The sequence below is a fragment of the Lactuca saligna genome, chromosome 8 (genome assembly GCF_052625555.1).
Source record: "Lactuca saligna cultivar CGN05327 chromosome 8, ASM5262555v1, whole genome shotgun sequence".
NCBI lineage: Eukaryota > Viridiplantae > Streptophyta > Magnoliopsida > Asterales > Asteraceae > Lactuca > Lactuca saligna.
The window spans coordinates 66,684,715-66,697,820 of NC_136424.1; the positions used below are offsets into that span (position 1 = coordinate 66,684,715).

Here is a 13,106-nt window from a genome sequence, read left to right on the forward strand (position 1 = left end):
CAACCTTAAGGTGGCTTACACCTGATCCCACATCTACTTGGAAGGAGAATGAAACATTTCCTTACAAGGGGTGTGGATAACTTTCTTATCACAACGCGTTTTAAAGTCGTGAGGGCAGCGAATCCCATAAGAACTCTGTAGTTAAGCATGCTCAGTCAGGAGTAGTAACAAGATGCGTGACCCCCTAGGAAGTCCTCGTGTCGAGTGGCCCAAAGCGGACAATATTGTGACACATGCCATAGAGGGATATTACAAATGATATTAGAGCTAGGACACGGGTTGATGTGTTCATAGGGACGTCGAACCCTATAATTGGAGTAAAGGTGGTTAGACCTGATCCCATATCGACTTGGAAAGAGAACGAAACATTTCCTTATAAGGAGTGTGGATACCTTCCTTATCAAAATGAGTTTTAAAGTCGTGAGGGTAGTGGGTCCTATAACAACTCTGCAGTTAAGCGTGATCGGGCGGGAGTAGTAGCAGGATAGCTGACCCCTTGGGAAGTCCTCGTGCCGAGTAGCCCAAAGTGGACAATATTGTGATACGTGATGGAGGGGGATGTTACAAATGATATCAGAGCTAGAACACGGGTCGATGTGTTTGATAGGGACATTGACCCCTGTAATGGGGAGTGAAGGTGGTTACACCTGATCCCAAATCGACTTGGAAGGAGAACAAAACATTTCCTTATAAGGGGTGTGGATACCTTCTTTATCACAACGCGTTTTAAAGTCGTGAGGGTAGTGTATCACATAAAAGCTCTACAGTTAAGCGTGCTTGGGCAGGAGTAGTAGCAGGATATGTGACCCCGTGGGAAGTCCTCGTGCCGAGTGGCTAAAGTGGACAATATTGTGATATGTGTCGGAGAGGGATGTTACAATAACACATCAAGATTGCATTTTTATGAACAAGGGACCTCAAAAATGTTAAGATCTACCATCCTTTCTCATACTCTCAAGCATGACTTAGAGGACCATAAAAGTATAAAAACAATCCCTAACTAGATCTATCAAAAGAACCATCAAGTTAATAGCTTTATACCTCCAAAAGCTTTCCAAGTTGGTGATAATTCTGGATCCACAAGCTCAAGAGACACCAATGCGACTTCCAAGAGTTCTCTTCTTCCAAGATCACCAAAAACACCTTTAAAGTTCACGTCCAAGCTTAAAACACTCAAAAGGCAATTAGGGTTTCATTCTTAGGGTTTGGAGAGGTGGAGGTTGGTCATAAGAAAGTCCATGAGCAACTTAAGGTGTTTAAATAAGGAAAAAACCTTAAAAATTAGGGTTTTCCCCAAGTGACCGTAAAACCTGCGTACCTCCATGTGCGTCCCGCGTATGTGAGTGCCTCTGTGACCATGCTATTGAGCCAATAAGCCCAGCGTATTCCTAGCGTACGCCCAACGTACTCAGCTAGAGACCAATATGCAAGAGTTTTTATGGTTAAGGGCTAGAGCATACCTGGAATGCAAATGTTACACTCCAAGTCCATACTTTCCATCCACACCTGGTGGATAACCGCTCATCACACCAAGTTCAATAATTTTACCCGGTACACTAGTAGCCAACCAATGACACCAATGATTTTTTTTACATGATATGTGAAACGTGCAGGTGTCCCATAATAGAAATGTACTATCAGATTATACAGTTAGGGAAAGCCCCTTAGTAGAAATGTATTACAATTTTAGCATTTGAATATTTAATTGTATTTGACGTACTACATTATGAAATAGGCTGTATTTTTGTTTTTTGATATGGTATTTTGTATTATGAAACATTAAATGTTATTTAGTTTGAAATTTATTATATATATAATACTTTTTAAATAAAAACATTTATAATTATAACATGCAAAAATTTGTGTCGTATTCCTTTATGATAGGGCTGTAATGACACGCAAATCTGTGTTGTCTTCTTTATGACAGGGTTTTAATCACACACATTTGCATGTCATAAGTACCCTTTTATGACACGCAATGTGTGCCAAAAGATATTTTTTAATAGTTATGCTTTTGTTTTGAAGTTTTGTTTTTCACCCCCCTAACTTCAGTACTTGTGTTCCGTCCTTCTATACAAGGGCAGAGCCACATAAGAGCCAAGGTAGGCCCATGTCCACCCTCCAATTCTCAATTTTTTTTTTTGCTTATATATATAGGATTAGGTTCATGTGAGACCACAATATTTTGTGATACGGGAAGATGTAATCCTAGTAACTTATTTTTTAGAAAAAAAAAACATTTCTAAAAACCAAAATATATGAAAATTTTCGAAAAAAAATTAAAATATCGTTTTTGTCATTTTTTATCCAAAAAATAAAAAAAAATACCATTTTTTTGAAATATCTGTGAAATATTCTAGTAGAATAGTGGAATATTTTAGTAAATATTATAATATTTACATATCTGACAAATCTAGTAGAATAATAGAATCTTCTAACATTCAAAAAATCACATTACAATATTTACAGTGTAATATTCTATTAGAATCTTTCACGTATTTTTCAATAAAAAATGGTAATTTTTTTAGGTAAATAAAATGACAAAAATAAAAATTAAAAAAAGAATTTTCAAAATTTTTATTTTATTTTGCATTTTAAAATTATTTTTGATTGATTCTCATGGTCTCACAAAATTAACAATGTATCAAATGAAGCTTATATATATATATATATATATATATATATATATATATATATATATATATATATATATATATATATATATATATATATATATATATGTAAGAGTTCATTTGAGACGGACATAATTTTGTGGACCGTGAGACCAATTTTTTTTAGTCAAATATTCTAGTCATCGTAAAAATATAATACGTATAATATTCTAACATTATATGCTTTTAGAATAATTCAATGTAAAATGTGTTAATTTTTTTTTTAGAATATCATAATATTACATATATTATAGTTTTTTGAATAACAGAATATTATAATATTTCACTATAAAAAAAATGGTGTCACAGTCTCACAAAATTAGGCCCGTCTCAAATGAACCTAATTATATATATATATATATATATATATATATATATATATATATATATATATATATATATATATATTGTAACGCCCTATTGTGAATCAATTCCTAATTTGAGGATGTGTCCCAAAGAACGGTCATCATAAATATTAGGGCCTTTAAAAAGGTAAGACTTAGGCCCATTTGGGTGTGGGTAATGTAGATATGTGACCCAATATTTCGGTTTTCACTTTAGAGTCAAAGGGTAAAATGGGAATGTAGTGTTTCAAACTTCTTTTATGAATTATGGATTTTAGTTCGATGTGCTTTAATTCAAAAGTAAAAACACCGAAAATGGAGTTAAAACGAAGAAGTTATGACCGTTTGAATTTTGGGTGGTTTTGGACCAAGCTGAGTACGCTGGGTGTACAAAAAGGTCTATGCCTAGCATACTAATGGAATTCCGAGTACACTGGGCGTACACAATCAGTGCCCAAACCCTATTTTTGTCGTTTGAGCCCTATTTAAGCTCTTTAACTCCCCCAAACCCACTCCATTCTCAGCCTCCACCCCTCCAATACCCCTTTCATGAACCCTAACATTAGATGAGCCTTTTGAGCTAAAAGGGTGATTTTTGAGTGCTTTGGAGTATGCATGGTGCACATTGGAGAAGAAGTAACTTCTTATGGAAGTTTTGGGTGCATTAGAGCTTGTAGATCTGGAGTTTATTCACCTTGATCTATCTTCTAGAGATATAAAGTTTAAATCTTGATGATGCATTTGTTAGATCTAGCTAGTTTTGGATGTTATGGGATTTTGGTCATTTTAGTCCATAAATTTTAGATCATGAAAGTTTGAGACTTTATTATGGATAAAGCTGGAAACTTTATCCATCTAAACATTATTGTGATTCAGATATGAAGGTTGGAGACTTGGACTTAGTGATATAAGTTGAAAAAGATGCACTTTTGGTCCAACTTCTTGATGCAACACTTTCTCCTCCAACTACTCAAAACACACTCTATTAGCACACACACTCAAGAAAGAGATTAGGGTTTGGGGAAAATGACTCAAAACTGTGGAGGTTGAGGTAAGGGAGGGTTATGAGCTCATAAGGATGTTTATATAGCACTCAAACCCTAAATATTAAGGTTTGCATCTGATGCGAGTACACTTAGCGTACACAAGTGTACGTCCAGCGTACTAAGGCGCGCCTAGTATGCTTAACATACCTTATGTACGCTTAGCGTACTAGTCTTGCTCTCAAAGTTGCAACTTTATCCCTTAGGCTCCTCATGGATCGACTCTTCTAACCCTATGGACTACAAATGACAAAATAATAATAGAAGAGAGGGTTCGGAAATACCTGCAAAATCTCGGGATGTTACATGGGAAGTGGTGTAAGACTGTGGAGTAGTCGTAGCATTCACAAGCGGTCAGATAGTGTGGAAAGTGTTGTCAGACTGTGGAGGATATTTGTAGCATTCATAAGCGGTCAGACAGTGTGGGAAGTGTTGTAAGATTGTGGGGGACCGTAGCATTCACAAGCGGTCAGATAGTGTGGAAAGTGCAGAAATATTGTAGGTTAGCCGGAGCATTCACGGATTCTTTCAGATGACTTTACGCAGGGTGGTCCAGTTCACAAGGTTGTGTGTAGGTCACAACATAATTGGAATCAGGAAATGGTAGGTCGAAGGAGACCGGGCATAACGTACGAATATAGTTATACTGGTAGCATTCATTTTTTTGCGTCGGATTCAGTGGCGACAGGTTGTCAGACTATCATGATCGGATGGATCAAAAGGATTGAAGGAGCTATGAGTGGCAGTATAGATAGGGCAGTTATTGTCAGACGAGCTATCCTTTGGAGGTCGCGTGGGGTGAATGAAAGGTTGCTTGTTGGCTCAGCAATCAGGCAAGAATCTAATATTTCGGATGGTGGCAGAAAAGATTGGGATCCAGGGAAGTCATGGTTGCTATGGAAAGCAGCTAGACGGCGATATGGTATTCCGAGTAGCGGCAGTGATTAGGATCCTTATGTGGAATAGTCATTGACCGGGAGATGCTAAGACACTTGCAGTGGGATTAAATAATCTTAGAATAATCGATTTGACTCTGTTGTGCAACTCTCGTTTGAGTCTAACCGTTGCAAAGATGGATCCTCTACTCGAAGGATTATTTTGACTATATGTTAAGACGGACGTTCGGCATCTGGACATGGTAAGTGAATTCATTTGGTTGGTAACACCAAGTTAATTAGGATCGGAAGTGGTTGTTCGATGTTATCCATGAAGGAAAATTTTATGGTACGATTCCAGTGTGGGAGGTCTATCAAAAAGTCAGACCAATGTAAGGTCTAAGGATCTGGGGAGGCAGGAGTAGTTTCTTGCATGAGATGAAGGATTTATCCTTCGCCAAGATTAGAGAGAGTTTGGTTTGGTTGGTTTCGGTTGCCTTGGGAAGGCTATGGTATTCACGGGATTGTGGTCGTGTTGCTCAGGTTTCCTGGTATGTCAGGGATGGTAGTGAACGATTTTGAGGATAAAATCTAATTGAAGTGGGGGAGAGTTGTAACGCCCTGTTCCGAATCAATTCCTAATTCGAGGCTGTGGCCCAAAAATGGTCATCATAAGGGTTAGCGCCTTTAAAAAGGTAAGACTTAGGCCCATTTGGATGTGGGTAATGTAGATATGTGACCCAATAGTTCAGTTTGCACTTTGGAGTCAAAGGGTAAAATGGGAATGTAGTGTTTCAAACTTCTGTTATGAACTATGGATTTTATTTCGATGTGTTTTAAATCAAAAGTTATTAGATATTGTTGTAGAGCTCCTCAATACCTTTCTATGGATATAAAGAACGTCAAAAACAGAGTTAGAACGAATAAGTTATGATGGTTTGAATTAAGGGTGGTGTGGGCCAAGTTGAGTATGATGGGTGTACAAAAAGGTGTACGTTGGGCATACTAATGGAATCTTGAGTACGCTTGGTGTACCAGGGGTACATTTGGCGTATGCAATCAGTACCCAAACCCTATTTTCGTGGTTTTAGCCCTATTTAAGCTCCTTAACTCCCCCAAACCCACTCTATTCTCAGCCTCCACCCCTCCAACACCCCTTTCATGAAACCCTAACATTAGATGAGCCTTTTGAGCTAAAAGAAGGTGATTTTGAGTGCTTTGGCGTATGTATGGTGCACGTTGGAGAAGAAGGAACTTCTTGTAGATGTGTTGGTTGCATTGAAGTTTGTAGATCTGGACTTTGTTTACCTTGATCTATCTTTTAGAGGTATAAATTTTGAATCTTGATGATGCATTTGTTAGATCTAGCTAGTTTCGGATGTTATGAGCTTTTGTTCATTTAGTGCATAAAGTTTAGATCTTGAAAGTTTGTGACCTTGTTATGGATAAATTTGGAAAGTTTATCCATCTAAACATCATTATAATTCAGATCTGAAGGTTAGAGACTTGGACTTAATGGATTAAGTTGAAAAAGATGCATTCTTGGTCCCATTTGATGCTTAAAGGATAGATCTTGGTGGTTTGGACCATTCTAATGGATAAGGTTGGAAGCCTTATCCATTATGGAGCTTTTAGGATCCATAAAAATGTAATCTTGATCCTTCTATACCTTTAATATGTCTTAATGGATTTATAAGTTAAGGTTTTAGCTTTTAGATATTTTCTAGACATGGAAAGTCATAAAGGTGGAAACTTTATGACTTAGAATGATGTTGTTGGACTAGATCTGAGTGTTGGATGAAAGGACTTAAGAGATTAAGCACTTAATGGAAAAGTGCCATTTGGTAGGGTACGTCGGACATACCTTCGAGTACGCTACGCATACTCGTATGGGGTCCCGATTCTGGTTGGTAAGTACGCCACGCATACGAGCTGAGTGCGTTGGGCGTACTCAGCCTGAAATTTGACTTGTTGACTTTGACTTTCATTGACCGTTGACTTTTAACCAAGTTTGACCTTAGGCCAAACTTGAGGGTTTTGGCCTATTAACTAAGATTTTATCTGAGTCTGGTATTGATAGCTCGTGAAGTCGACGGGGCGGCAGCTAGGGATTCTTCCAGGAAGCTTCTGCAATCAAGGTGAGTCTCTTCACCATACCAATGAGTTGAAGGCACCAATGTCGGCTCATTCAGTTAGTTGTGTATGTGATATGTGGTATGCTAGTTGTTTATATGATATGTGATATCTTAGTTGTCTTTGTGATACTTGCATGGAAGACCCCCGAGGGAGCCCATGACATGTGGATATAATACAATGTGGGGGAGCCCATGGCATTCCAGGTAAAGACCATCGGGGAGCCCATGGCACTTGGATATCAAACCATGAGGGGGAGCCCATGACATTCCAAGTAAGACCATGGGGGGAGCCCTTAGCAGATAGGTATAAGACCCTGGGGGAGCCCACAACATTCTAGAGTAAGACCCTGGAGGGAGTCTACGACATCTGTATATGTTTGTATGCATGGATTGTATGGTTGATATGGTTTATATGATTACGTGAATTGTATGGAGTATGTTATGGGGAACTCACTAAGCTCCGTGCTACCGTTGTGTTTATGGTTTAAGGTATCATCTATGTGTGTTTAATTAATTTATAGACAAAACCTTAAAAAAAATTGCTTTGCCCCAGCTTCTATATATGTATACACATGGTGTGGTCAAAAGTTGAGGCACCTTATTCCTACCGCATCATGTCTCCAACCATTTAGAACTTTTGTTATATGTGCCCTTTGTGTGTATGTGTGTGTTTCTCCGCTTTCCTTTATAGTAAGATTTCTTTTGGACTAGTTCTATAGAGAGTGGTTTGTTATCTTAACTACCTTATTCATTAGATAAAATATTTATTGTTACAAATGTACCCTACAACAAAATCGATTAAGATGATACTGTGTACGATGCAGACTTTTAGTTGTTTTTCTGTTTAAAGGTCAAGACTCAAATGCAAGTCATTTTTACTGCCTACGCCTGGTAAGATTAATGTTACCAAGAGGTCAAAAGACTCGTTTCTCGAGGCTTATTCATAGATACGTCGGCCAATTCAATTATATACACAAAAGTTAAAACAATTCAACACATTGAGCATTTTCAATCTTTATGAGGTAATAAAATTTTGAAAAATATTAAAAAGAAGGGTAATAGGGTATTAAAGCTGTAGTGTGAAAGTGAAAAGTGGGGTAAAGAAACTGCAAAAAGTAGAGTGGCATGCATGAAAGCGGGTGGTGACTAAATTCGAGTGTACAACTTTGGTCCAAAACTTACTGCTTTTTTTTGGCAGGTTTTCACTGTTTTTGCTTTTCCTTCACTTCTCTTGTTTATTGCTCTGCCTTTTTGCATGTATGTGGGCCTCTTTTCTCAATGCCTCGTCATATTCATCATTTATGTAATTATTATTATTATTATTATTATTATTATTATTATTAAACGTCAACCTCATCTAATATATAGGAAATTTTTATAAAATGTCCTGATATTTAGATTTTTTTTTTCGTTTTATACCTAAAAGTTCTTATATTTTTTAAAAGATAAATTAAATATTTTTCTATATTTTCTTCCTACATATTTTTATACATATGATAAATGATGATAAATGTATTAAAATATTATTAATTTTATTAAATGTGACACATATAAACATTTAATATTTATAGGAAAATGAATACGAATAAAATATAAAAATATATTTAATTTCTCTTTTTAAAAATACCAAAATTTTATCTATTACTAGAACCCATACTCTTTATTTTAGTATATTTAAAGTAGATACGATATTATTTATCGCAACGTACTTTCACTAGGTTAAAAAAAATAAAAAAATAAAAAAATAAAAAAAAAAACTCATAAACCCACGGGTTAAAACCGAAAACCTATAAACCCAACCCGGAAAACCAAACCATGCAAAAACCGAACCTATATGGGTTTAAAAACCGAAAAACCGACTTTCTACGGTTTGGTTTGGTTTTTTAGCCAAAAACCGATCCATGCTAATCCTTAATTCTTCTAGGTGATCGATACTTAGGGCCACTGTTGGTAATGGGCTCGGTATTTTTTGTTACAATAGTTTTAGGTGTAAAACAAAAAGGAAACTCAAAATGTAGAATATATTATGAAAAAAAAAAAAGATAATACTTTTGCGTATAAATTGAAGTGTGTTACTCTAACTTTTAGGCCAAGGCGACTGGTCACAAATCACAACAGACATGCTTATTTATGGATGTAATTAAATGAATAACAGACATGCAAATGAGAGGTAACATTGTGGTCCCCAGATGAGAAAAGCAAAATGGGTGAAATATATTTTACCAAAGATTAGATTAGTGATTAGTCATTAGTCATTAGATGGTAGAGCAGAGAGTTGTGGACACCATGGAATCTCTGAGTCTCTGGCGACTGGCGTATGGGAATGGTCCCTCTTCTGCAGCTTTGTCCCTGAGACCCCTCAACCCAACCCAACATGAATCCAAGCAACTATATTTCTATTCCATTTGCAGCCAGGCACCCAGGCGTCACTACTCACAATAATTTAAAAACTTCAAAACCATTATTATTTTTTACTTCTTGTACCTGTTTTTCACATCACGCCTGACACTTACATAACAATAAAAGACATGCAACCATTCTTTTGGCTCTTGCTCTTGGAATGGAACCCAAATTAATAAATAAATAAATAAATGAGGCAGGATTTTGAGCAAAAAATATATAGCACACAGACACAGATTTTAAGATATATATGTACATAATCAGTAACGGTTGCTAAGGTTTAATTATCATGATACGTTTAACTAAAGAAATTTGATCCAAGAGAATCCAAATGGTAAAAAAAATAAATAATCGGTGCAAACGAATCGAGCCAGCTGTCATTCTGCTTCACGCAATTTGGTTGAATAATTACAAGCATGTTAGAGTTTCCTTTGGTTACCAAATAGAGACATATAATGAAATTGAAACAAATAAAAATAACACATAAATTATTCAATATTTAATTTATTACTGAGTTCCATCACATTTCCTGCCAAGGAATGACGTATTACAATCCCCTCAAAAGACAGTATGCAAACTAAATTCTAAGAAAAATGTAACTTTCTACTAAATTAACAACATAAATAAATAAGGCAACTCAAATGATGGAGTACTACCTTGTAATCAATCTTCTATACCCAATGACATCATATCCCTAACTAATTCAACCTGTATGCAGAGTCTTGACCCATTGTGTATATAAAGGGAGGCATGTCATGCCTTGGACCCGAGACTGTGCGATATACATAAAGCTTTTCAACTAAACAACCATCCGACTTTGAATCCAACTCCAAGTAATCACTCTCATCCATAACCTCAACATTAACCCTACCCATCTTTTCACCAAGCAATTTACACGCTCCAAAACTAACTGAACATGAAGACATCCAAAGGGATCGCATTGTCTCCAGCTTAGCAGCATTACCCAACAAAGCCTTATCCCCAAAAGGGCAATCCCTAATCTCCAACTTGCTTAAACTCTCACACCCCGATAAAACATGATGCAAACCTAAATCACTATCGCCAGCAAAAGCTAGAGAAAGCATCTTTAACTTCTTACCATGTGCCCCAATGTACTCGAACACACGATCTGTAAGGAAACCGGATAATGAAAGACGTGTGAGGTCCTTACAGTGTTCTACTATGGCTCCAAAACCGGAATCCAGTGGTTCAAATGTGAGGTAATCAGGGGCTTGGGGTTCGATAATGCACAGACGAAAGCATGTTAAGTTAGGACGTGCCCTAGCAATGGTGACCAATGCAGAATTTGACATTTGTCTACAGAAATAGAGAACTGACTGAAGCTTAGGGCACCCTTCACAAACAGAAACAAGGCCTTGCTCTGTTAAGGAGACGTTTGAATTCATTACATATGGTTCAGAAGGGAACACCCTTAGCTCTTGTAGGTTCTTACATGACATAGCAAGGGCATTAAGCCCAGCATCCTCAATGTAATCCAGTACCAATAGACGCTGGAGATTATGGCATTGAGTTATGATCTTGGTGATCTCAGGGTTTTGGATAGGGGAATAGCTCAAGTTCAATGAAGTGAGCCTAGAACAAACCGGATAAATGGCTGGGAGATATGAAGGAACTGCATCCCAAAACCCAGAAAGGTCCTTAAGCTCTTTGCAATGTGAGAAAGCTTCTGATAAACTTGAATACACACTGGGTCGAGTTTCTGCAGAATAGGCACCTGTGCCAAACTCAACCAGCTGTGGGGCTCTGTGTAGAAGTGTTGAGAGCTTGTCAAGGGGTACAGCACGGTTGAGTCGAAGAGTCTTTAAGTTGGGTGAGCGGGCAACCAGGTGCTCAAGGGCTGAGAAACTTACCTCAGAACCCAAGCAAGCTATGTTAAGAGACTCCAATGTGGTGAAACTATCAGGGAAGTGACTTAACCAATGCCCACTTAGCTCCTCCACTTCACTCTCCCGCAAATCTAGTACTTTTAAATTTCTGCATATAAAGGAGGAGGATTCAAATGAGTTCATACACACACAAAAACAAAAAAGTTACAGTTTTAATACCCGACAATAAACTCAGCTGTCAGCTAGTTAAGATTAGGCAAAATGAACAGTTTGGTACTGTTGCATTACCCAAGTTATAATTCCCAAAAAACATACAAACTTTCAAAAGAACTCCCCATAGGACAGATGTGTAGAATTAGAATCAAAAGATGTTTCAACAGAATCTAATAGTAAACAAATTGAGCTTAGCAGGAGCTATATGGTATCTAAATTACAGATGCCGGGCTCAAAGACTCTCTATACGAAATTTCACAAATAAATACATTAATCACATCATATGAAAGGAATTTTAAGATGGAACAGAGGCAATCAAAGTAAAATTAGAGATGCATGTAGATAATTTCCGAACTCATATCTAAAGAACCATCTATGAGGGGAACAGAAAAAGGTAATATGCAAATTGAAACAAACAGCAATTATGATTATTATCATCTTTTATTAATGGTTGTCGTCCTCGAGAATCAAACTTTCTTCGCGAATTAACTAAGAAGTAAGAACTCAACTACTAATATACGAAATTCGGTTTTCAAGCATTTTTTCGCTACTAGATCAGTAAGGGGAAAGAAGCTCAACCTGCAATTAGCGGCAATGGCAGCGAGTCCATCGGTACTGAAACCCTCGCATGAAGACAGAACTAAAACCTTAAAGCTCTTAAAAGACTTGGAAATCAACTCCAAGCTCTCATCAGTGACTACCATCCGCTTAAGCTTTATCTCCTCTAACCAAGGGTACGCTCTTGAAAACTCAACGATCCATGGGTAAACATATCCTCCCCAACCATCCGGAACCAAATTAAAATCCGCAAAATGCGGTTTCCCTTTCAACTCAACCGATTTCAAGTCCGGAAACCTCTTAATCACAATCCCCGGGCTCACAGCGTAACAGTTCCCAATGAAAACCCTCCTCCGGCACCACCGCTCGATCTCGTACCACGACTTGCACACCAATGAAACGGCATTCCTGTCCTTATGAGAGGTTATGAACGAGAAAACATGTTCTAACAGATCCTCCGGAAACGAGAACCCCATTTTGCACCGTCGTGACCGGAAACCTAGATATCTCACTGGAAAGTAGAATTTCGGTTCTAGGTGAATCTACAGAACAGAGAAGAAAACTCGCCAACCAGTGGTATGTTTATCCGCTTCAGATCTAAGGAAAGAACACACCAGTAAGTAGCAACGAGCTCAAACTGAAGCTGTTCCAACCGCAGACGATAGAGACAAAGATTGTGGTATGATGTTATCGATAGCGTGTGATGAGGGAGGTTAAATGATAAATGAATATGAAAGTGGGGTTTATATATAAGTCAGTTATGGTGGTGGTGTGCATCAAAGAAATATCAACGGTCCATGTGGTGACGTGTGTGAAGGATCTTTTGCGCACCGTAAGATCGTTTTCCCAAACGGGTCCGGACTCCAGATACTTCAATCCTAAATGGGTTTTTCCCTTTTTCAAGATGGGTTCTTAAATAAATGGATAATTGATAAAGGAAATAAGGAATATGTATGAACAGTATATAAGTATACAGCTTGTTTAGATCTTTTCTCTATTTCCGAAAAACCTTTATGTTT

General features: G+C 37.4%; 1 protein-coding gene across 1 annotated transcript; it reads right to left on the minus strand.

The window, feature by feature from the left end:
* Nucleotides 1–9,946: 9,946 nt before the first annotated feature.
* Nucleotides 9,947–12,794, minus strand: LOC145009343 (protein TRANSPORT INHIBITOR RESPONSE 1-like). Its single transcript, XM_078968050.1, has 2 exons — nt 12,109–12,794; nt 9,947–11,464 (listed from the first exon to the last, which is right to left on the minus strand). The coding sequence occupies exons 1-2, from the start codon at nt 12,561–12,563 to the stop codon at nt 10,168–10,170; spliced, it is 1,752 nt and encodes a 583-aa protein (XP_078824176.1). The 5' UTR covers nt 12,564–12,794; the 3' UTR covers nt 9,947–10,167.
* Between the last annotated feature and the right edge of the window lie 312 nt (nt 12,795–13,106).

Bases quoted from the DNA above. Each gene is read 5' to 3' on its own strand.
- LOC145009343 (XM_078968050.1), bottom strand. From the start codon at position 12,563: ATGGGGTTCTCGTTTCCGGAGGATCTGTTAGAACATGTTTTCTCGTTC. The intron at 11,465-12,108 runs GTTGAGCTTCTT...CTTTATATGCAG, and splicing joins GCCATTGCCGCTAATTGCAG to AAATTTAAAAGTACTAGATT.